We start from the raw sequence: 25,258 nt of genomic DNA on the forward strand, positions 1-25,258 counted from the left end.
ATTGTACAGAAGCTGTAGGCTATAGTGTAGGCAAGTTTGTGTCTATAAATGTAGCTGTAATATGCGGACCATGTGTTCTTTTTTTTCTTACATTATGAACTGTTAGACCGCTGTAACCTTGTACAACCTGCTTTTGCAATACGATGTTAAATGATACTCATGTCAATAAAGCAAACTTGAATTTGACAGAATTTCACCTCAGCTGGTGAGAGCGATAGCTCTCTCTCTCTCCTTGCTCATGCCTAATGTCTCTCGGCCTCTGTCTGTGTGAGCGCTCATGTGATGACGGTTCAGCAGGAGGAGTCGAGAGAGCTAGACATAGACACTGAGAGAGAGAGGGGGGGGCAGACAGGACTGGGATCGTGGACACAGACGGAGCGGGAGTTTATCGGGGGTTTCGGGGAGATGCCGTCCCCACCGAGGAGATGGATCAGAGAGCAGCCTCTGAGCTCTGTAACCTCGTAAGTCCACTCATGTTCTGCTTACTCTGCCGCTGGTCTCTCATGTACCGTCCCCGTTACTGCCTCAGTAGGCTAGTCCGTAGGACAGATACAGAATATCTCAAGTTATCATTTCCTAGTAAAAAGCATCCTGACCTCAGATGTTCCGCTCTACGCTAAGATTCCACCGAGAAGCAGCAGCAGTTCACAGAGAACTCATGTCGGCTACCGCTCTCTGTACAAAGACTGGAACTGATCAGCAGCTTAAAACAGCTCCATGTTCTTTTTGTTGGAACACTTAAAGAGCAGTTGGAATACTGGAATCAGCTGATAAAATGTCCACCATGTGGAAGTTTTTAAATCAACCCGGGTTGCTAAATCCCACAAATTCACAATAAAATGAAATAAAATGCAGTATAATACCTCAGTGTCCTCAGTGGTAGCTAGGCTGCTGTTTTTTAATTGTTGGAGCATCATGCTGCTGTCTGTTATCTTTCTGTTTGGGTCAACTACATTAGAAATCTGGTTGAATCATCCCCAGGTCTATTTGGTGTGTCCCCTGACTCAGACTGACTTTTTTGGTTTGTGTTTTGTTTTTTATTCCCCTGACAATTGCCCTAATTCATTTCACTGAGTTGGAACTCAGTGAATTAAGGTAATTTCCTGTGAAACAAAATTACTGTCAAGTGTGTCAGACTGAAGTACAGGATGGGTCAGTCCAGGCAGCTGTAAGATGAATATGTGTATGTGCACATATTCTGCTTCTGATGAGATGCTCTAATGTATTCTTTGATTTTAATTCTTGTTTAACCAAGAAAGCTGTGGCGGCTAGTCAATAGAGGGCGCTAGGGCGCCCTCCCCCCCTTGTGCCACAAAAACAAAACATTACTACTACTACTAATAATAATAAATTAAATGAATTATTTTGTGTTTGAAATGGAGTGCACCCAGTAATATGTGTAAAATATGATAGAAAATCATCTGCAACATATATGCTTTTCCTACACATCCCCTCCGCCTGTCTGCAGGTCTCAGCAGCTCTGAGTCGACGGAGAAACCGCCCACAGGAGGCGGGTCTGTGTAGCAGTTTAGCCAAAGATATGAACGTATGACATAAAATTTTGCCAATCAGCGTCCTCAAATCTAATCCGAAAGGTCAACCAGATCAACCTGACGTCGCAGTCAGACAGCAGGTTAGCGAGAAAGAGAAGCAGTGTGTGCGAGGCTTCTCTCTGCTACACCAGGAAGGCCTGGTTAGCTGGCTACAGTCATGCTGATGCCTTATTTTGCTTCCTGTGCTTGCTTTTTAAACAACGGGGACAGATCCAGCATGGACAGTTACAGGAGTGAGGGATATGAAGCACCTGAGAAAGTAAGGACACATGAGGACACACATGGATAATTCTGTCCAGCTAACGTTAGCCACATTAGGCAGAGTGAACGTCACTAGGCAGATGGACGCCGGCCACAGGATTGCAGTGAGGAAACACAGTGAGGAGGTGGATAAAAACAGGCTCATTTAATCCAAAATAATTGACCGTGTGAAGTTTTGTGGGGCTTTTGAGTTGCCCTTGCGAGGGCATGACGAGACTGACTCCTCGGACAACCCTGGCATTTTCAAGGGATTGGTGGATTTTGTAGCCTAGACAGTGTGCTGGAGGAGCAGCTTGACAGCTAACTTCCTGTTTTTTTAAAAGCAGTCAAAGACGGTACAAACAGAGCTGTTGGACTGCATGCTGTCACTGCTAAAGGATTACATTGTAACTGTTTTGTATTGGTAAATGGACTGTACTTGTATAGCGCCTTTCTAGTCTTCCGACCACTCAAAGCGCTTCACACTACATATCACATTCACCCCATTCACACACTGATGGCAGATGCTAACTGCTCATCAGTCCAAAGAAACTAATCATTCACACACACTGACACACCGAAGGCACAGCCCTTGAGACTCCCAAGGACACTTAAACATGTGGGCTGGGATAACCCCTTCAGGTTATCAGGGACCCCACAATTTATTTTTAAGTATAATTCAATTTAATTCACTTGTGAGAGAGTTTTGAAGCAGAAGTTTGCTAGAGTTTACTATCTCTACACCTCAGAGCACTTGATTCCCATGCTTATGTCCATTCAAGTGTCATGTTTTATACTGAATTCGCCTGTGTGGGTGACCAAAATAAGATGCACTGATGTGTTTGTCAAGGCATTACTTACTGCTTTGTTTTGTGTTGGATAAAAATAGTTAAATATTTATCTGCAAAGTAGGAATTCCTTTATGATACCTTCACTTTTTTGCATTAAATCATACTGCGATGTTTGCTGAAATTGATTGGATGTGGCACAGCCCTATCTAGAAAATTTTCCACTAGCTGCCAATGGTTAAAATACAGTTTTTTTTAAATGAACAAGCCTCAAAACCATATGAATCCACCTTGAAACTATCATGTGAACAGCACCCAAATCAAAAGGCCAAATCAGCATATGCTGGTTACTGTCACTCAGCTCGGTGCTGATATCCTATAAGAGGTTCCAGCCAGTGTGAAATGTTAGCTTATCAGCATCAGATTACAGTCTGCTGGTTGGATCTGATAAGTGTAACAGTATTCCAGGTTGTGTGGATGTGGGTTGCTGTTGTTGCCTTGAGTCCAGTCCAAGGTCAGACAGGGCTACAGGCTTGACCCAAAACGTTTGCTTTGCAACATGTTAAAGGCAGAACAAACATTTCAGGTCTCCTTCATGCCATCAAACACTGGCTGCTAATTTGACACTCTGGACTGGACTGTTGACTGATTTTACCTTTAGTTAGAGGGAATGTCATTTTCTCACCAACTTGTTAATGTGTACATGTGTACATCAGTGCTGTCATATCAGTTCAGTTTTTAGCCACACTGATGGTATGGATGTAGGGATGTCAGTGTTGGTTGCTTGGTTGTTCTGCCAGTCATTCTACCAGACTGAACAGCTATTGGACTTATTGCCATGAACTATTTTGTCTCGTACCACCACAAGGTTGACATTTTTGGTTTAGACTGAAATATCTCAACGACTACTGGATGGATTGCCATGAAATGTGGTACAGACATTCACGTTCCTCACAGGATGAATTATAATAACTCTGCTGCTTTGAGTTTCTGTACATAAACGCTGTTTTCATTAGTTGACAAAACAATCTCATTTAGTCAATTTAGTAGCTGGTTTAAAGCTTTTGATTGTATCACAATCACAATCAAAATACTATCTTTTATTTGAGAATTGGTTTGCTCTACTGATGTAAATGTCTTTGTGTTCTTCTAACTGTTCCAAATCCAAATCACATTCTCCCCAGGCTTTATATCAACAGTCCAGTGTTTAGTTTAGATCATAAATGTGATTTCTTTGCTCAGGGTGAACTGATTGTGAGAATATCTCTGTCCAGGAACAGATTAAAAGCTGCGTCAGTCCACAGTGAGTTAGGAGGACACATTGATCTGCACTCACACTGACTGTGCATTTGACTGAGCTCCAGCCCACTGCTGGCAGAGAGATGCCTGGAATTCTTGAAAAAGAGTTGCCTACCTGGAGCTACCTCTTACACTTACAAACAGCAGTTAAAAGTTCGTGTGTTTGTGAGGGCTACAGAGGGATGCCTGGAGGAGGAGCAGGCAGGGCTCCAGATGTTGCTGTAGCCTGGGGAAACCTGTGTCTCCCCCCCTCACTGAGTGTCAGAATAGGGTCTTATACTTAACATCTCTGCTGACCAGTTTTCAAAGATTATCATAGTGTTTTGCAATTTTAATGTGTTCTATGGTGGCCCTGAGAGCTCAACACACTGCAACTTAAGACAACACATGCAAATAGACAAAACACAAGCACATTAAGAAAACATTTTCACCAACACATGAGCAGCATTTAGAAAAAATCCTGCAAATAGAAAAAACACAACCAAATACAGAAACGGTGCACAGACAACAACAAGGGACACAGTTTCCAGGGGACACTAAAAAGTGATGCACATGGCTGGGACATGCCATGGTTTGTGACTCATGAAGTAATTGAAGTCCGCTATCTGTAAGTGGTGTTGGAAAAGGAGCTAAAATCCATGTTTTTTTGGTGGGACAAAAAGTGTGTCCCAGCCCTGTCCGCTGTACAGCGTTTCTGTATTTGGTTGTGTTTTTTGTATTTGCAGCGTGTTTCTCTATTTACAGTGTGTTTTCTAAATGCTGCTCGTGTTGTCAGTTGATGAAGATGTTTTCTTAATTTGCATGTGTTTTCTTAAGGTGCAGTGCGTTGAGCTCTCAGGGCCACCGTATATTTCTCCTAAGTTGCAGGCAGCTAGTTGTTTCTAGCTAGTTGTTACTAGAAGCAAATCTGAAATGCTGGAATTGATCATTTCTAGTATGACTGAACAGTGACTGGACAGTACAGGACAAAAAACAACAACAAAGAAAAAGGAGACGCTGCTCGCACACTGAAATTTCCAAGCTCCCAAAAGTTTTTATTAAAATGCCACATTTTGACCTACAAGATCTTGCAAGCATCCATGTGAACAAAAACTGGCTATATATACCTGAAAAAGGTCCACCTACGATTAGGAGATCACGTGATACAAAATAATACATCAGTCAATTTGCTAAATATAGTGAAAACACATAACGTCCAAAAGAAAGGACTGTAGCCATGTAGACATGGAATATGCATTTCTGAATTTTTTTTAAATTTTACTTATATTTTTACATTTTTGTAATACATTTCTATTTTTAAAAAGAAATATGTGTACACTGTGCAGAATATGCATTAGAAGTAGTGATTTGAAGCTTCAGGGTTTCAAACTCAGCAAACACAGTGACATCTGGTGGCTTGTAACACTTATAGCAGCCCTTCAAGACTGGGGCCGAAGCGCCACCACACCTCGCTGATATTACTAGTTTTAATAGTTGTAGTCTCATATGTGTGAAATAAAAGTCCAAGAATCCTGCGTGTTACTATTAAATGTGTATACTTTTGTTCAAAGGTGCTGCATTAAATAAAGATGTGCAATATGTTACAGTAAAATAATTACGTGTTATCCAAAAAGCCTAGATATAAAATATTCTTGCTGACACAAAACATTAATTTACCTTTTTGGTGTAGTTTAGTCACTATTGGCTCATGTTTTTAAACTTCATGGTTGATATTTATGTGACATTTCATATGAGTCGCAATGTGATGTGATTGGAGAGTGATATTCATTAAATTAACTTATTATTTTTATTACATTATTACTTGGTATCAGGAGGAAATGTTCTCATACTTATGATCTTCTTATCCCACTAATGTGCTGATCACACAGTTTAGCTGTAAAACTTTCAAAACTGTCAAACGGAATGAAGCGCATTCTGAAGTACCACTGGCATTTGAAGCTTTGGACATAATCAGTCACGTGATAGTCTTCATTTGACACAAGATCCGGCACAGTGTATTGAAACTGTGCGCTTCACAGGAGTGAAAGAAGCTTTGGAGCTTCGGTATCATCCGCCCATCTCTAATAGGTTGAAACAAGTCAGTATTTGTTGTAGGTCTTGGCACCAGGGAGAGACATATAATCAAAGAGGGAATAAAGGAAATTATATTTTGTAATTATTGTTTTTATAAGAAGGGTTTTATGTCATATTCCTCATTTAAACCATGGGGTGACAGTGTTTTATGTAAAAAAATTCTTCTGACAACTAAAGAAAAGACAGTGGTCTTGGTTAAATATTGAAAAAGCTTCCACTGACTGGAAGCCACCCAAAACCACCATCTTAATCTAACCTTAGCCACGTATTTTAGTAGCTAAACCTAAACCTCACAACCACAACAAGTAGGAGACAGGACTTGTAGCCTATCTCCAGTGTCAAAGTTTAGTTTTTTTTATTTTTTATTTATATAGCACCAATTCATAACAGAAGTTATCTCATTGCACTTTTCCTATAGAGCAGGTCTAGACCGTACTCTTTATAATGTTATTAACAGAGACCCAACAATTTGCACATGAGCAAGCACTTGGCAATAGTGGCAAGGAAAAACTTTTAAGAGACAGAAACCTCGAGCAGAACCAGACTCAGAACCGCCGCTGCCGGTTGGGTTGAGAGAGAGAGAGAAAGTCCAGCACTTGTAAGTTCAACCATCCAACCCTACGTGGCAGCACAATTTTGTTTTGTTTTGCATACAATCGTTAAAACACAATACTTCCCCAAAAACACCATGTTGGAAAAAAAGAATTCACTTGTGAGACCTGAAATAAACACCAAGAAATACCAAAGTGTTTGTCTAAGTTTTATTCTTTGCAAAGAACAGACAATCACGTGCTGACGTGCTGCGGTAAGCGTATTGTCTCATTTCCGGTCACCGGTGTTTGTGTTTTACTAGTAGCGTATTTTTGCTGCTCTAGCTCATCACAGTTAATTTTGTTCGATTCTTCATTATAGTGACAAACTATCTGCTATACATTTATACGTACACTAGTTCTGCTCAAGCACTCATAGCTCTCTCCTTCATTTAACAACTTTCTCGCTAATCCCACAGTTTACACGCTATTCATTTTTTGCTAGCTACCATTCTTTAGCTTAGCAGCAAGCAATGGCTTCTCTCTCTCCCTCTCATTCTCTCTTGCTTGGTGTTTCAAATGTTTAGCTATTCCTCTGCCTCCTTTAGTTATAATGGTACATGTAATAAATGTAGTTTGTGGCATTGGAGGTGAGGCTTAGTGAGTAGCCACTCAGTAGCCAGTGCGGACCGACCACAGGTAGCTCCTGTTAGCCGTTTCCCGGCAGCTCCAGACCAGCCGGGAAACCAGGGAGGCTAGGTGACTGTCCGAAGGCATAGCCCTAAGCAGAAGCCCATGGTTCATGACCAACCTGTTTGTTTCTAACAATTTCTCCCCACTCAGCGACACACCCGCTGAGTAACCAACTCTGATTATTGTCAGCTTCATTTTGAGAATCTTGAAGTTAGCAACACCAGCGACCATAGTCAAATGTATTCCTGGGGCCAGAGTGGGCGACATTGAATCCTATTTAAAACTGCTGGCTAGGGACAAACGTAAATACAGTAAGATCGCTATTCATGTTGGTGGTAATGAAGTTGAGTCAGTGTGTACATATGCAAAGACAATGTCGGACTCCGTAGTTTTCTCTGGGCCCCTGCCAAACCTGACCAGTGATGACATGCTTAGCCGCATGTCTTCATTCCGCTGCTGGCTGTCGAGGTGGTGTCCAGCAAACGATGTGGGCTTTGGAGATAATTGCCGGACTTTTTGGGACCTGGTCTGATTAGGAAAGATGGCATTCATCCCACTTTGGATGGAGCAGCTCTCATATCCAGAAATCTGACTGATTTTATTAGTGGACCTAAACCATGACAACTCAGAGTTGAGACCAGGAGGCAGAGTTGCAGTCCTTCTCTGCGCTTCCAGTGGCAGTTACCCACGCAAAAACCGCCCCCCGACCACTTAAATTAATAAAAACAAAAGTTAACAGAAGAGGTGATATACATAAAAACCTAAACAAGAATGCTGAAATAGAACAATAGGAGAATTAAACGTGGACCCATCAGATCTCTGTCATCTAAAGGTGTACTAGTGAACAATTTAATATCAGAGTATCATACTGACTTATTTTGTCTTACTGAAACCTGGCTGGGTCATGAAGAATATGTAAATGGACTGTATTTATATAGCACCTTTCTAGTCTTTCTGACTACTCAAGCGCTGCAACTACATATCACATTCACACACAAATGGCAGAAGTGCTCATCAAAGTAACTAATCATTCACACACCGAAGGCACAGCCCTCGGGAGCAATTTAGGGTTTAGTGTCTTGCCCAAGGACACTTCGACATGGGGGCTGGCGGAAGCTGGGATCGAACCTTCCGATTAGTGGACGACCCGCTCTACCACTAAGCCACAGTCGCCCTGTGTTACCCTAAATGAATCCACTCCGCCCAGTCATATTAATACTCCCATTCCTCGTGGCATCGGCCGAGGATGTAGTTGCAGCCATTTTCGACTCAAGCCTATTAAATCAACCACAAACTTATAACTAATTCGAAAGTCTTTCACACCCAACCTGGAAAACACAACAGCCAATTCTATTTGTTATTGTGTACATCGCACCTGGTACTTATTCTGAATTTTAATCAAGTTTAGTCATTAAAACAGATAAAGTAATTATTGTAGGTGATTTCCATATTCATGTCGACGTTTAAAATGATAGTAGTGCGTTTATCTCATTATTAGATTCAATTGGCTTTTGTCAGAGTGTACATGAAGTCACTCACTGTTTTAAACACACCCTCGACCTTATTCTGGTATAAGGCATTGAAATTGAACATTTGGTGGTCTTTCCACAGAATCCTTCATTATCAGAATTGGAATCAGAAATACTTTATTAATCCCTGAGGGGAAACTCTTTTGTTACAGCTGCTCAATCACGTCAGTGCACACAGGAATAGAAGTTCTAAGCAAATCAAAATATAATACACTGTAGTACAGGTAAGATAAATTAAGTACAAAGTGGATATAAGTATAAAATTAAAATAAGTGTAAAGTACAAAGTGGATTTACCGGCTGATAAGTATGTATGGTATAATAATACAATGTAATAATATAAGTAATAAGTAATAGTGCATGTACTGTCAAGTTAAGATAATTATGAGATGGTGGATATTGCACAGCAGTAATATAAGGATGAATAAATATCAGTAAATTAAACTGAAAACAGAGTATATTGCACCGGAGTGTTAAACAGATAATATTGCACAATTTTTTCAAGGATTGCAGTGATGTTAATGGTCCAAAGTCCAGTTTAGTAACTTAGGGTCATATAGACTAACACTTAGAGGGCGGAGTTAAAGAGTTTGATTTCCACAGGCAGGAATGACTTCCTGTGGTGCTCTGTGGTGCATTATGGGGGGATGAGTATTTCACTGAAGGTACTCCTTTGTTTGACCAGCACGTCATGGAGTGGATGGGAGACATTGTCCAAGATGGCATGTAGTTTGGCCAGCATCCTCCTCTCTGAAACCACCACCAGAGAGTCCAGCTACATGCCCACAATGTCACTGGCCTTACAGATCAGTTTGTTGAGTCTGTTAGCGTCCACTACCCTCAACCTGCTGCCCCAGCATGCAACAGTAAACAGGATAGCACTGGCCACCACAGACTCATAAAACATCTTCAGCATTGTCTGGCAGATGTTGAAGGTCCTCAGCCTCCTCAGAAAATAGAGGCGGCTCTGGCCCTTCCTGTAAACAGCTTGAGTGTTCTTAGCCCAGTCCAGTTTATTGTCCAAGTGTACTCCCAGGTATTTGTAGTCCTCAACAATGTCCACACTGATGGATGGAAACCAGGGTCGCTGGTTCCTTGGCCCATCGTAGGTCTACAACCAGCTCCTTAGACTATGTCGCATTAAACTGCAGATGGTTCTGCTCACACCATGAGACAAAGTTGCCCACCACAGCCCTGTACTCAGTCTCATCACCACCGCTGATACATCCCACCACAGCAGAGTCATCAGAAAACATCTGAAGGTGGCAGATGGTGAAGAGGAAGGGAGAGAGGACAGTCTCCTGAGGGGCCCCAGTGTTGCTGACCACGCTGTCCGACACAGTGCTGCAGGCGCACATGTTGTGGTCTGCCAGTCAGGTAGTCAACAATCCAGGACACGAGGGCATCGCTGCCAGCTTCTCACCAAGCAGGGCTGGCCAGATGGTGTTGAAAGCACTGGAGAAGTCAAAAAACATGATCCTCACCGTGCTTGCCGGCTTGTTCAGGTGGGTGTGGATGCAGTTCAGCAGGAAGATGATGGCGTCCTCAACTCCCAGCCGGGGCAGGTAGGCGAACTAAAGGGGGTCCAGGAGGGGTCTGACCATGGACCGCAGCTGTTCCAGCACCAGTATGTCCAGGGTCTTCATTATGTGGGAGGTCAGGGCCACTGGTTTGTAGTCCTTGGAGCCACTAGGACGCGGCGTCTTCGGCACAGGAACGAGGCAAGATGTCTTCCACAGAATAGGAACCCTTTGAAAACTCAGGCTCAGGTTGAAGACATGCTGAAGGACTCCACATAGTTGGGGGGCACAGGCTTTTAGAACTCCGGGGCAAACGCCATTGGGGCCTGCAGCTGTGTTTAAGTGGAATTTCATCAGCTGTCCTCTCACCTGGTCAGCAGTCAGGCACACAGCAGAGGTTACAGGTGGGGGAGGGTGGGAGTCATCAGTCATGAGAGGGCCGTTAGCCTGAGAGCCAGTTGAGGGTGGAGTAGGACTCTCCCAGGAAGATGGAGGAGGGGGGAGCAGTGGACTCAGACGAGTCTGACAGCAGCTGAGTTAGAGGGGGGATGAGCAGGAGTCGGTGTGTCGAATCTGTTAAAGAACATATTAAGTTCGCTGGCCCTGTCCAAGCTGCTTTCAACTCCTCTGCTGCCACTCTGTCTGAAGCCAGTGATGCTCTTCATGCTGCTCCAGGTCAGCCTGGATTGCCCTCACCTCCTCTCTGTTACCATTGGTAAAGGCCCTCCTCTTGGCAGTCAGGATGTCTTTGATGTCCTTTGTTACCCACGGTTTGTTATTTGGATAACAATGGACCATCTTAGTTGGGACACTGCAGTCCACACAGAAGTTAATGTAGCCAGTGATGCACGCAGTGAGCCCATCATTGTCCTCTCCATGAGGCTCACAGAGTACATCCCAGTTTGTCACCTCAAAACATTCCTGCAGTGTCTCATAGGCATCCTCTGACCATCTCCTCACTGTCCTTGTGGTTGCAGGATGCCTTTTAACCAGAGGCACATAGCAAGGTTTGAGGTGAACCAGGTTGTGGTCTGAGCTACCCCCGTCCTTAATGTTAGCATACAGCAGGTCCAGTGTCCTCTCCTCTCTAGTGGGACAACTCACATACTGGGTGAAATTAGACAGTGTTGTTGAAACACTGACATGGTTGAAGTCACCCGAGATTAATATGAGTGCACTCGGGTGTTGAGTCTAGAGTTGTGCTATGGCGGTGTGAATAGCTTTGCACGCCGATGCCAAGTTAGCAGAGGGGGGGATGTAAACAGCCACAACAATGGCATGTGAGAATTAACGTGGCAGATAATATGGCCGGAGTCCCACAGCTAACAGTTCAATTTCTGGTTCAATTTCTGGGCTACAGATACTCTGCTTGATAGTAACGTGACCAGGGTTACACCATCTGTTGTTGACCAGAACAGCAAGCCCGCCGCCTTTCTGCTTATCACTCCCGGTGTGATGCCTGTCGGCCCGAACAGTCTGAAAGCTGTCGATGGAAACGTCATGATCCAGGATATTCTGGTGTACCCATGTCTCTGAGAAGCACATCAAACTACACTCAAGGAGCTCCGTCTGACTCCGGGCTAACGCCGTTAGCTCGTCCATTTTATTCGCCAGTGATCTCACGTTGCCCATGACGAGAGAAGGCAGACACGGCTTAAATCTCTTGTTCTTAAGTCTCTTTTGTCTGGACCCCTCTCTCTTCCCTCGCCACTTCGTTCCACCTCTGCATCCTCTGTGTGTCCTCCTCCAGATCTCAGTGGGGACATCGGTTGTCCTGGGCGCCATGCCGCTCGGCTTCAGTGTGATCAGCTGTTCCCACATGTAAACAATGCGGCCAAACAGCTGTTCTGCAGCGGTGCCCTGACCGATTAGCAGGAGAAGAAGTTTCACGGCAAAAAAAAGTACTAAAACACTTTCTACTCTCATTTTCGAAAAGAGCATAGTGTAAATTATACTTACACACAAGTTACTCAAGATTTGAAGAAAAAGGAAAGCTAAAAGTTGGAAAAAGTAAGACGATGAGATGGAGCTACGGCAACAGGCAGCATGCACGTTGGCGCATGCACAGTTCATTATTGGACCATTATTTAATAACTTTTGAACTGCTATTACTGAACTACATGCCATTAGGCAAAAACTCTTACTCTAGATGTCTATCTGACAGTGCTGTGGCTAAATTCAAGGAAGCGATCCCATCTGCATTTAATTCAATGTTATGTCTCAATATAACAGAGGACAAGACCAATTGATCTAGTTGATAGTGCTGCAGGCTCACTGCGAACGACACTTGATTCTGTCGCCCCTCTAAAAAAGAAGATAATAAAACAAAGAAGGTTAGCTCCATGGTATAACCCCCAAATCCGCAAATTAAAGCAAATATCACGAAAACTTGAAAGGAAATGGTGTTCCAACAACCTGGAAGAATCTTGTTTAGTCTGGCAAGATAGTCTTAAAACATATAGGAATGCCGTGGAATGCCAGAGCAGCCTACTACTCATCACTAATAGAGGAAAATAAAAACAACACCAAATTTCTTTTCAGCACTGTAGCCAGGCTGACAGAGAGTCGTGGCTCTGTTGAACCATGTATTCCTATAGCCCTCAGTAGTAACGACTTCATGAGTTTCTTTAATAATAAAATTTTAACTATTAGAGACAAAATTCATCACGTCCTGCCCTCAACCGGTACTGATTTATCTTCAAACGCAGGAACCTTAGAAACAACTGTAAAACCTGATATATATTTTGACTGCTTTGCTCCTACTGACTTTCTGCAACTAACTTCAGGGATTTCTTCATCTAAGCCATCAACCTGTCTCTTAGACCCCATTCCAACTAGGCTGCTTAAAAACATTTTACCCTTAGTTAGCACTTCGTTACTGGATATGATCAATCTGTCTTTATTAACAGGCTACGTACCTGTAATTAAACCGCTTCTTAAAAAGCCCACTCTTCATCCAGGGGTTTTAGCCAATTATAGACCTATATCTAACCTTCCCTCTCTCTCTAAGATCCTTGAGAAAGCAGTCGCCAATCAGTTGTGTGACTTTCTAAATAACAATAGTTTATTTGAGGATTTTCAGTCAGGACATAGAGTGCATCATTGCACAGAGACAGCATTGGTGAAAATTACAAATGACCTTTTAATTGCATCAGACAATGTAATTGTCCTGTTAGATCTCAGTGCTGCATTTGACACCATTGACCATCACATCCTATTACAGAGACTGGAACATGTAGTTGGCATTACAGGAACCGCACTAAGCTGGTTTAAGTCCTATCTATGAGATCGAACTGAGTTTGTACATGTTAACGGCGAGTCCTCCATGCACACCAAAGTTAGTCACAGAGTTCCACAAGGTTCTGTGCTTGGACAGATTCTGTTTACCTTACGCGGATGATACTCAATTATATCTATCGATGAAATGTAAGGAAGCCAGATGAAACTAACCAGTTAGCTAAACTTCAAGCATGCCTTGAGGACATAAAGACCTGCAATTTTCTGATGTTAAACTCAGAACTGAAATTATTGTACTTGGTCCCAAACACCTCTGAGACACATTATATAAAGATATAGTTACTCTAGATGGCATTGCCCTGGCCTCCAGCACCACCGTAAGGAACCTCAGAGGTATCTTTGATCAGGATTTATCCTTTAACACCCACGTGAAACACACTTCAAGGACTGCCTTCTTTCACCTACGCAACATTGCAAAAATCAGGCACATCCTGTCTCAAAATAATCATGTAAAATAATACCGAAAAACTAGTCCAAGCATTTGTTACTTCTAGGTTGGATTATTGCAATTCCCTATTATCAGGCTGCCCAAATAACTCCCTTAAGACTCTCCAGTTGATCCAGAATGCTTGCGGCACATGTACTGAAAAGTACTAGGAAAAGAGATCGTATTTCTCCAATATTAGCTTCTCTGCAGTGGCTCCCTGTAAAATCCATAATAGAATTTAAAATCCTCTCCTCACCTACAAAGCTCTTAATGGTAAGGCGCCATCATATCTTAAAGATAAGACGGTGTAGTCCCTCATTCGTCCAGGAGTGTTCTATCGTAGAAAAGGTTTCAGTCGTAGTCATCTGGACACTGTTTTCAGAATCAAGACGTTTGGCTCCCATCCGGAAGTCATTCTCAATTGACTTCCGGATGGGAGCCAAACGCCTTGATTCTGAAAACAGTGTCCAGATGACTACGACTGAAACCTTTTCTACGATATCTTAAAGATCTCATAATACCATATTACCCGACTAGAACACTGCGCTCCCAGAATGCAGGGTTACTTGTGGTTCCTAGTGTCTCCAAAAGTAGAATGGGAGCTATCAGTTCCTCTCCTCAACACCACATTTAAGAGTAGGCTTAAGACTTTCCTCTTTGATAAAGCTTATAGTTAGGGCTGGCTGGAGTAAGCCCTGAACCATCCCTTAGTTATGCTGCTATAGGCCTAGACTGCCGGGAGACTTCCAATGATGCACCTCTTTCCTCTCTCCTTCTCTATCTCTAAACCTCTCTCTCTAAACCTCTCCCTATCCCTTGAATTGAATTGAATCAGACAGAGTATTGTTGGTCTGCAGAGAGTAAGACAGAGAAGTACCATTTGCTCAGATAATTTTTAGGAAATGTATATGCATTCAGTATGAGGAGGGGTCGCAGTTACACAGTTGTAGAAACTAGTCTAAACCAGCTTTGTATGCCTGAGATCATATATAGGTCAAGATATATAAGAAAAAAGGAACTAAGTCTAAGGATGCTAGGTAGACAGGAACCCAAGGTGAGTCTCAGTCTGATTTGTTAAAATCAGACTGACCCAAAGGTGGGTATAAACACAGAGCAGACTATGATGTTACAACTGGAAAACAGTTTTGAACCACCGATAAATCTCAATGAGGAGAAGTGGAGATGACTACTGATAGGTTTGGACCCCATCTAAAGAGATTAATCTGTAACTCTGGTTGTGGGAGACGCCACTATCAGAAACATAAGCGGTAAGACAATTAAAACATACAGCTATGCTATGGTCTGAGACATAAAAGAGAAAATTCCTCAAGTGATAGCAAGACGGTGTAGTCCCTCATTCGTCCAGGAGTGTTCCATCGTAGAAAAGGTTTCAGTCGTAGTCATCTGGACACTGTATTTAGAATCAAGACGTTTCGGCTCCCATCTGGAAGTCATTCTCAATTGTGAAAATGGTCTGAGAACTCTAACAAGAACACACTATAGAGTTGCATTATGAGAAATGTAGGACCCAGTGTTTTTGGAAATTGAACCTTTACTAGAGACAAAAAAAATCTGGATATCTCAGCCTCTGCTGCTCATGTATATACAATGGAGGTGTTTCAATTGCGTTTTTCAGTTGTCCATCTCACGCACATCCAACGAAACAGATATGCTTCTATTTTAATCAGTCCATCTGTCTACATAGGTCGTGTAACGGCTCACGTTTTACTCACGCTATACATGCATAAAAGCGACCCAAAGCATATTTTGCGCTTCTATTTTATTATGTTTTAATGTGTAACTACAGTGATTGTGTGTTGGGCTCAGAGCCCTGTTAAAAGGCAGGTGGCCTACACTAAATACTGTGCCTGAACGCATCCTGTGTAGACACAGACGAAGCACGGAAGCTGCTGCTAACATGCTGCTCACGCTACACCCCCTGCGTAAACACGGTACGTTTGTGTGGATGCTCTGCCAGGTTTGTGTGTTGTAGTTTATTCGCTGTGCTAGGCTGTTATACTGTTGTTTCTGGTACGCTCCTTGATATTTTTGCGCCTGTAATATCAATCGATTAAACTCTGGTGATTGTTAAGCAGAAATAGAGTTTCAGAACCTAGTTGTCTTTGAGCTCACTTCTTCACTTACTTCTGACCACACTACTGGGGTCCTCTCTAAAAGACAGGGCCTCAGGATGAGGTAACATGCAGGACTTTGGGCCTTGCATGTTCCAAAATTTGAAAACAAATTTTCAGTTGTTAAGGAAACAATTTCACCTCAAAGTCCATTCAGAACTATCACATGGTCTTCGTCAGCTCCAGAATAACTACTACTACTGTTCTAAAATATGGAGTTAATGAGTTGTGTAACATGGTGGTGGTGCTTCCACTAAATATATGTACAATAAAGGTTGAATGGAAAATCTAAATAAACAAATAACAAATGTGATTATTTGAAGCAAGTGTGGTGATCAGGAGAGTATTTGTTGGCAAGACACTGTATAGACTGTGGTTTTCTGTGAGTCTGTTAAAATGGAAAATTCATTCCATCATAGTTTGATATACTGTTTCACCCTGAAGCAGTATGAGTCGATGGAAGACTTGTGATGGCAAAAAGGTTACTGGTGTTCTCTCATGCTGTCATTACCTCCATTCTGAACCAAGTCTCCACACAGGGTTTGCCATCCATCTGCAGCTGCTCTCAAAATCTCTTAATCTCTTAATTTGAAGATTTTCATTACAAAAGATTTTAGGTCCAGTTCAAACAAGAAATGTCGAGTGATGTTCATTGCACAATGTTTAAAGAAATCACTGTTATGTTTCTGGATTATAACTGAACAATGCTGCAGATGGAAAAGATAATAGTAATAGTAAATTTTCATTAATTTTTTTTAATCAATAAAATTGTATCATATTTATCATACTGGTTTTGGACAACACTAACTGCACCAGATCATATTTTATTTAAAAGCCCAGTGTTTAACATTGAGGAGGAGCTATTGGCAGAAACGGAATATAATATTTATATGTATGTATAAGTATGTTTTCATCAGTATATCATCACCTGAAAATATGAGTCGTGTTTTCGTTACCTTAGAATAAGCCCTTTATATCTAAAGAGGGAGTGGGTCCCCTTCCGCGGAGGCTGCCATGTTGCACCATCATATTTCTACAGTAGCCCAGAACGAACAAACCAAACACTTGCTCTGGATTCGGCCTTTCGTGTTTTTCTCAAATTTAGTTTCTCCTACACACTTGGAAGGGGAGGGTGAGGCAAGCGGTATTCAAATGGTAGCAAACTGCAGTTTCACCGCTAGATGCCACTAAAGCCTACACAATGCTTCTTTAAGGAGCTATACATTACATTAAATTTATTTAGTTGACGCTTTTATCCAAAGCGACTTTCAATAAGTGCAATAAGCTTTCTCAGGCTTCACACTGTGTGTGTGTGTGTGTGTGTGTTGTGCCCCCTGCAGGTGTGTGAGGAAAGGGCTGTGCAGCAAGCGTCACTCTCTGTGGATATTACTCATCCTGCTCGTGGTCTGTATTGCCATTCAGACATTTGTCGCCCGCCAGGCCAGGTAAAGTCACACTCGCAATACTGAACTGTCCAAGTTCTGGGCAAACAATAACTATAAGCCTTTGACCAAAGTCATGTTAACTATATAATATGGATTTTTTCCCCCAATTTTCATTGATGTAAGTTTGTCACTTTCCATACAAAATAACGTGGGCCAGTTTGTCAGTCTGTCACACGCTTGATAAAGATACCACTATTGAAAGAAAGGAGATATTGCTGCTGAAAATACTTTCAGTATAATGATAATATGATTTGAAGCTTGATGTGGTATAGTACTTGTGGTGTACTTAAAGAGTAACTAAACCCCCAAATCACTTTTGTCAGCTGAAAACTAATCTATATGGGTATAAAGTAGTTTGTTGATGGATTCAGGTCCAAACCTTGACATTTTAGTGCAAAGTATTTGAATTGTACATATTGTGTTATAAATATGCATAGCTACTGCCCTCTATAGGTTGAAACTCGGCTATTGCAATTGAATTTTGCTACTGGCTGATCTGGAGTCAGGTGATGTATATGGTGGCAGCATTCGCCCCAGTTTTTAAACCATGGGGTTGGGTTGAATGCTGGGAATTGAGATCCCAATATTTCCTGGGAAATCGTGCACCTGTGTGTCACGAACTGAAGACATTTAATGAAACCAAAACGCCTTCTCCAAACCTCATTACATATGTACAAATGTTTAAGTGCTGTACATTATATTACATCATAGTGACTGTGTTTATGACTTCTTCCAGGAATGACAAGCTGACAGGACTCCCACATCTGAGATTCACTGTCAATAAACAGCACCTGTTTCCTACTCTGCAAAATGTCTGGGAAGGCCTCCATTCTGAGTCTTCACTGGCAGTTAAGCCAGACGTGAAGTCAATACAGACAGAAAGAACTGGAGATCGTCATCATCAGAATGAGGGATATGGAAAGCCACCAGATTATATTCTGTATGTAGATAAAATTGTCAACCTTGCTACAGGCTCTCAGATGGAGGCAAGAAAAGTTTCACCTGGAAAGCTACTTCTGCCAAAACATGGAAACAAACTGAGCCTTAGACTTCCAGGGTCTTTGGTCCTCCACAGTACAAGGAAGGGTTTAACTGCAGGCACAGACAAAAGGCTCATCAGCACTCCTTCTCCATCCAGTTTTTTAAAGGGTCACATCAACAGTGTCCATACTAAAGCAACCTGCCACCCGAAGTCTCATATTGTTTTCCTCAAGACACACAAAACAGCAAGCAGCACCATCTTAAACATCCTGTATCGCTATGGTGAAAGCAGGAACTTGACCTTTGCCCTCCCTCTGAACAGACACAGCCAGTTGTTTTACCCATTCTTCTTTGCTTCACATTTTGTGGAAGGTGTCAGCAGCAGAAGTGTGAGGGAGTTCCACATCATGTGCAACCACATGAGGTTTAAAAAATCTGAGGTGAGCTATATCAGATTCACGCATACTCATCATGATTCAAGTTGTGTAGATTAATTTACAGCCTAGTTTTCATGTCCACACGGACTCCATATGGGCTGAATGTGGGCTAAATGTGGAAACATGCTTCAGATGGGCAAATTGTGAGGGCCCTTAAATGCTAAATGTGGGTAAGGTGGAACTGATAAACACATTGGTTAATGATGGGCTAGCATTTGGGCCCCATTTGGGCAACCTGAGTAAGGTCCAAAACTGTCAATCAGCTCCATGTGGGCCCAAATGGTTTGTGTCTGCTTACAAAATGTGGACTACTGTTTGGGCTAAGGCATGGTATTAGTGGAGCACTTGACATCTTCACATCTTCATATTGACATTTATTAAAAAAACTAAAATATTGTAGAGAAACAGATGCAACCTGATTAGTCAGATTACAGATAGTCCCAGCAACATGTCTATGTGGAACCCCCTTTAGTTAGTGATGGGCTGGCATTTGGGATTCATTTAGGCAAACTCAGTGAAGGCCAAAAAGCTCCATGTGGACCTGTGAATGTGGGTTGCTAATGGGGGCAGGGTATGCTGTATGTTAGACACATATAATATGTTCCCCACTTATGGTATGGTCCCCACATATATAGTTGAGGCAATATATTTAAATACACATAGGCTAAAGACATTCAAACTCTTTTTCACAACTAAGTCAATAGGGTATCTACTTTATTTCCATAAGAGATCATTTCAAAATAATAAGCCAAGAAAGACATTTATTTCAGCTTTTATTTACTCAAACATATTTTCAGTGGGTCAAAAGTTTAAATACACTAGTATTTGGTGACATTGCCTTTTAATTAATTTACTTCAATCAGACCTTCTACAAGCGTTGTGCCTCCAACTCCTTCACCAGCTCCTTTGTTGTTATCTTGGGGTTCAGTTGAACCTTTCAGGCCATGGTCTGTTCAGTCCTAGGACATAATTTTCTCCATCTTCCTGAACAGTTCAGTTTCTGTGTGGTTCCAAGATTTTGATACCTGCGTACAATGTTTTGCACAGACGCTCGTGGGACCTTCAGTCGCTTGGAGATTGCTAAGGAGGAACCAGACTTGTGGAGGAACAGAATTCTTTTTCTTATGTCTTGGCTAAGTTGCTTGGATTTTCCCATGATATCGAGTGCAAAAAGACACTGACTCTAAGGGTCTAAGGTTAAATGCAGGTGCATTCCCAATTAACTTCTAATTATAACAATTGGCCTATCGAAAGCTTCCAAAAATAATTCTGTCAATTTCTGGAATCTTCCATACAGTTTAAAGACACAGTCAGTCAACCTGGTATATTTAAACTTTTGACCCACTGAAAATCTGTTTGAGTTAATACAAGCTGAAATAAATGTCTTTCTTGGCTATTATTTATAATGATCTCTTATGGAAATAAACTAGATACACTTGTGACTAAACACATGTATGATAGATTTAATTTCTCTTGCCTATAAAAATAAAATAACATTTCATTTTTTAAAATTTATTTCAGTGATAGTGAAGTAGAAGAACTTAAATTTTTCAACATGCCATATGTTATGTCCCAGGTGGCAAAAGTGATGCCTAAGGATACCTTCTACTTTTCCATCCTGAGGAATCCTGTGGCCATGATGGAGTCCATCTATATGTATTACAAGAGCATCCCAGCCTTCCACAAGACTCACAACCTGAACGAATTCCTAGACAACAGCTGGAGAAACTACAACTCATCAGTGTCCAACAACCATTACGCTCACAATATCCTGGCTTTCGACTTTGGCTTTGACAACAACGTTGCAGCTGATGCTGAAGACCTGGAGGATAGAGCCAATATGGCTATTGCTGCCACTGAACGGGACTTCCACCTTATTCTTATTTCTGAATACTTTGATGAGTCCATGATCTTACTTAAGTATGCCCTCTGCTGGTCCCTGGAAGACGTGGTTTCCTTTAGGCTCAACAGTCGCAGTGAACAAACTCGACACCCCCTTTCACCAAACACTGCAGAGAAAATCAAGAGGTGGAACGCTTTTGACTGGAAGATCTATCTGCACTTTAACACCACCTTCTGGCACAAAGTGGATAGTCTGGTTGGGCAAGAGCAGATGAAGAGGGAAGTATCTCAGTTGAGAAAGCTACAAGCCAAGCTAGCAAACACCTGCCTGAAAGATGGCGTGGCAGTCGACCCGTCCCAGATAAAAGATGCTGGGCTGAAGCCATTCCAATATGGAGCAGCTGTCATTCAGGGCTATAACCTAAACCCACATATAGACAGACAAACCAGAACAAAATGTCAGAGACTTATAACTCCAGAACTGCAGTACACAGACCGTCTGTACACCCAGCAGTTCCCCGAGCTAGCTGCTAAGCACAGACAAGCAACTAGGATTGCTCCACAGCGTCAACACTCAGACAGAACCAGTATGATGGGAATGAATCACAGACAGATTACAAGATACAAATTCTCAAATCTCAAGAACCAAAAGGCCTCCAGAAGTGCTCTGTTAACACACACGGAAGCTAACAACAAAACAAATATGCTATGAGCGGTAACTGTGACTAATAGTCACGGGAAGATGTTTTAGTTCATACTCTATATAAAACAGCAATATGAAAACAGCTGTTCCCTCTAATGTTCACTTTCTATAATTATGAAAACTAAAGTGTAAAGCAGCTAGTGACCCCTAAAGAGAAAGTAGTGTCCATTATAACCTACAAAATGAAGGTGTAAAGATGGAACAAACAACATATTGTTTTGCTGTTCTCATAGCCTTACCAGTAGTAAGGTAGTAGTAGTAAAAATATAAAGGTTTTCCTAAAGGTGTCACAGTGTCCTAAATTGAAAGGGTTCATCCTGTGAATAACATGAATTTACCAAGTTTTGTGGCTGTCAGACAAAGATATCTCTTCCGTGGAAAGTGGAAAATTTGGCCTGATGGTGGCATCAAACAAATTGCAAGTTGAATTTTTTGATTATGAATATATCTAGAAAATTAAAGCGTTTTCTGATCTGGCGGTCCTATCATCAGGATGACATTGTTTATTCGCGCCTTCCAAAAGAGGTATGTGCGTTACAAAAATGATTCAAAATTCTGATTTACCACCTCCATTGTTAAGGTTTGAAAACTAATCTACATGGTTAACACTAGGGAACAACAGTGATCATGGTTAAAAGAAACAAAAACTGACTGGCGGTAGTAAATGGGATGCGAGCACTGGTCTCTAATGTCAAAGTAAGACACTTTGTACTCCCAACCATCCACTCCGACCTCCTCCGGCACTATAACAATCACACTACTTCCACCATTGCTTCTCAGAGACAACATTGTCATTGTCCACTCAAAGTTGCTCGACAAGAAGACATAAACAAACATTGTTTTAAGCGTTTGACCACATGACTATTGCTGCTGTTTTTCTGGAGGACAGTCTCTCGTCATGATGCCCAATTTTATAGAAACCTGACCATTAAAAAAACACAGTTTTTTTAATGTACCTTGTCATGAGCCAAAAGTGTGTCAAGGAGAAAGCATTGTCATGTCATATTCAACACCAAGTTGCTAGTTTATTAGGCACACTCTGTTACATCCAATGCATCATCAATAAATTCCACATTTATGAGGCTTATCATATTCAGTTTTTGTTGATACAGTCAGAGAGGTGTTGATTCAACTCTCATGGTTAAGGTTAGGGTAAAGATCATTATAGTTGCTTTAGTTTGTATTGCATTATACTGAAAGATCTTTCAATTGACACAAGCCTTTGTATTAGTACGATCTCATGTCTGTGTGTTAAGTCCTGAGCTGGAGTCAGGATGTGGGTAGCCAAGCTTGGCATAAAGACTAGAAGGAGCGGGACAGGAGAACAATCTTCTTTTCTTTTATCAGAGAGAGACAGAGTTGTGTGCTCATTCATAGAATACCAAATGATAACTGCATTTAATTTATGTTTTGAGAGTCTTACTTTAATTATGTAATGAAAATAAAGCAATATTTGGTCAAAACAACACATATGAATGATGTTCAAGAAAGGACATTAAATGATTTATGAAGACCTTGATCACTTATGTAAAAATATATATTTCTATTTTATTATCAGTTTGCTGAATATTGGACTGTAATGATAATAAGCACAGATTAGAGTTGCTGTAGGTTGAGTATGCTGAAAGCTCTCAGTACCTGCCTTTTGTACAGGTCCTGATGGCAGCCCAAAGTCCACATTTCAAGACCTGCAGCCTGTTTTATTAACAAAGAGTATGTAATGTATGCTGCATGGATCAGGGAGTAGAGCGGTTGTCTAATAATCGGAAGGATTCCTGGTTCAATCCTCAGCTTCTCCAGAGAGTGTCATACGTCCTTGAGCAAGACACTGAACCCTGATGAGCAGGTTGGCAACTTGTGTGTCAGTGTATGAATGGGTGAATGTTGGCATGTGTTGTTTGAGTGGTTGGTAGACTAGAAAAGTGCTATATAAATGCAGTCCATTTACCATCATGTGTGAACTAGTTAACATATGATACACGTTTGTCCATAACCTTATTATTTAGAAATTCAATGAGATACTTTAATGTTCTTTACTAAGATGAAAACATAAATATGGTCATAAATAGTAACCACATCAACAAAATCTCTGGAAAAAAATCTTAGCGTCAAAGATTATGCAACTCATTTTTACAACTAAATGGTAAACAAATTCTGCTAGAAGCAACCAAGTGGTGTCAGCAACATTTCCCATCTCAAGTGATTAAAATCTCCCTCATGCTGTTGTATTCCAAACAATTTGTATTTACCAGTCGTCAGAATGTTGAACTTAAAACCAGTAGTATAAATTCTGGTATCATGAAACATGTTCAAGTTCACCACATTGTTTGTGCAACTTCCTGATGGTAAACCCAGATATATATATTTTTTTCCTTAAAGGCTCAGAAGGAGCACCTGAATGCACCATTACTTCGGTCTCTGTGAGACTAGTAGCACAATCTGGTGATGAATCCTCTGTAGATATTGTGGAGGAGAATCAGGTTCAGTCTACCAGCTTTCAGTCCTCTGAAGGATGCATCCTCATAGGCTGAGACCTTCCAAGAAGGCAGAGCCTGATGTGGGACAGAGCTACACATAGTGAACTGATTCATGAAGAATGAACATTGAATATTTTTATGGTCTATTCATTGGTAGTCTTTATTTGATTTCACTTGTTGGTTTGTTTCTACCTGTGCAGAATAAATGACTGAACCAGAAGCTTGTCTCCAGAAATCTTCATCCCCTTTTTTTAAAAATGTATATCTACTGTGTGTGAAATGCAGAAGGGTATGTGAAGGAACCTCACTGAATGAATGATGGAAGCGAGTATTAAAGTGATAATTGATCTTTTTGATATTTAAAACTCTCAGACTGTAGACTGAAAGGTGACTGTAAAAAGTTTGTAGTTTTGTCTTTCACAGAAAATATAAGCTGAGGTCAGATTGAATTAAATAGATGACAGTGGACTCCAATAGGGACCAGTTTTATGATCAAAGAAGGATCAAAGCCTCATAGGAACATCCATCTGTATGCTCAATGTGTTCAAGACACTCATACGTCCACTGAAAATATGTCTAAATACTGTTTATCTTTTGCTTTGGTCCTCAAATATTGTAGCAGTTATCCTTACAGTAGAACACTAGAAAGCACTTAGAGAGCAATGAACAATCCTGTAAAATTGTTATTTTAATACATTTTTGAAGAATTTTGAATTAGCATCTGAATCGCATCAAAATACACCCAATGACAGACAATGATGCTATACAACGGCAGCGTATATGCTGCCACCATGACAAAAAATATTTATGCTCAGTTTCTCAGTTTCTTTCTCAGATAGATAGATAGATAGATAGATAGATAGATAGATAGATAGATAGATAGATAGATAGATAGATAGATAGATAGATAGATAGATAGATAGATAGATAGATAGATAGATCCCCTCTCACCCCCCATGGGGTGGTATGTGTCATCCTCAAGCTCAGGTCCACTACCAGAGGCCTGGGAGTTTGAGGGTTCTGTGCAGTATCTTAGCTTTTCCTAGGACTGTACTCTTCTGGAGAGAGAGACTTATGATGTTGTAACTGGAATCTACATTCCCAAGCATTCCAGTATCGATGTATGTGGCATTGAGTCGTCATCAATCCAAGTGGTGCACAGGTTGCTCTGCCTTGTCTTGCAGTCTTGAGTGACTGCTCTATTGACCAGTAGCTGGTGTTTGGCTCCCCTGATATTACTACCAATTCCCTTCTGGGCCTTGTCCATGTATTGAGCCATGTCATCTTAGCCAA

The 25,258-nt window shown here is 41.4% G+C and overlaps 1 protein-coding gene across 1 annotated transcript; it reads left to right on the forward strand.

Moving 5' to 3' along the window:
* Nucleotides 1–267: 267 nt before the first annotated feature.
* gal3st2 (galactose-3-O-sulfotransferase 2) lies at nt 268–24,185 on the forward strand. The gene is made up of 4 exons (XM_044202260.1): nt 268–461; nt 17,421–17,525; nt 18,262–18,946; nt 20,520–24,185. Exons 1-4 carry the CDS (start codon nt 283–285, stop codon nt 21,495–21,497), a joined length of 1,947 nt encoding a protein of 648 aa, XP_044058195.1. The 5' UTR covers nt 268–282; the 3' UTR covers nt 21,498–24,185.
* Nucleotides 24,186–25,258: the final 1,073 nt, after the last annotated feature.

The sequence above is a fragment of the Siniperca chuatsi genome, linkage group LG7 (genome assembly GCF_020085105.1).
Source record: "Siniperca chuatsi isolate FFG_IHB_CAS linkage group LG7, ASM2008510v1, whole genome shotgun sequence".
NCBI classification, from domain to species: domain Eukaryota; kingdom Metazoa; phylum Chordata; class Actinopteri; order Centrarchiformes; family Sinipercidae; genus Siniperca; species Siniperca chuatsi.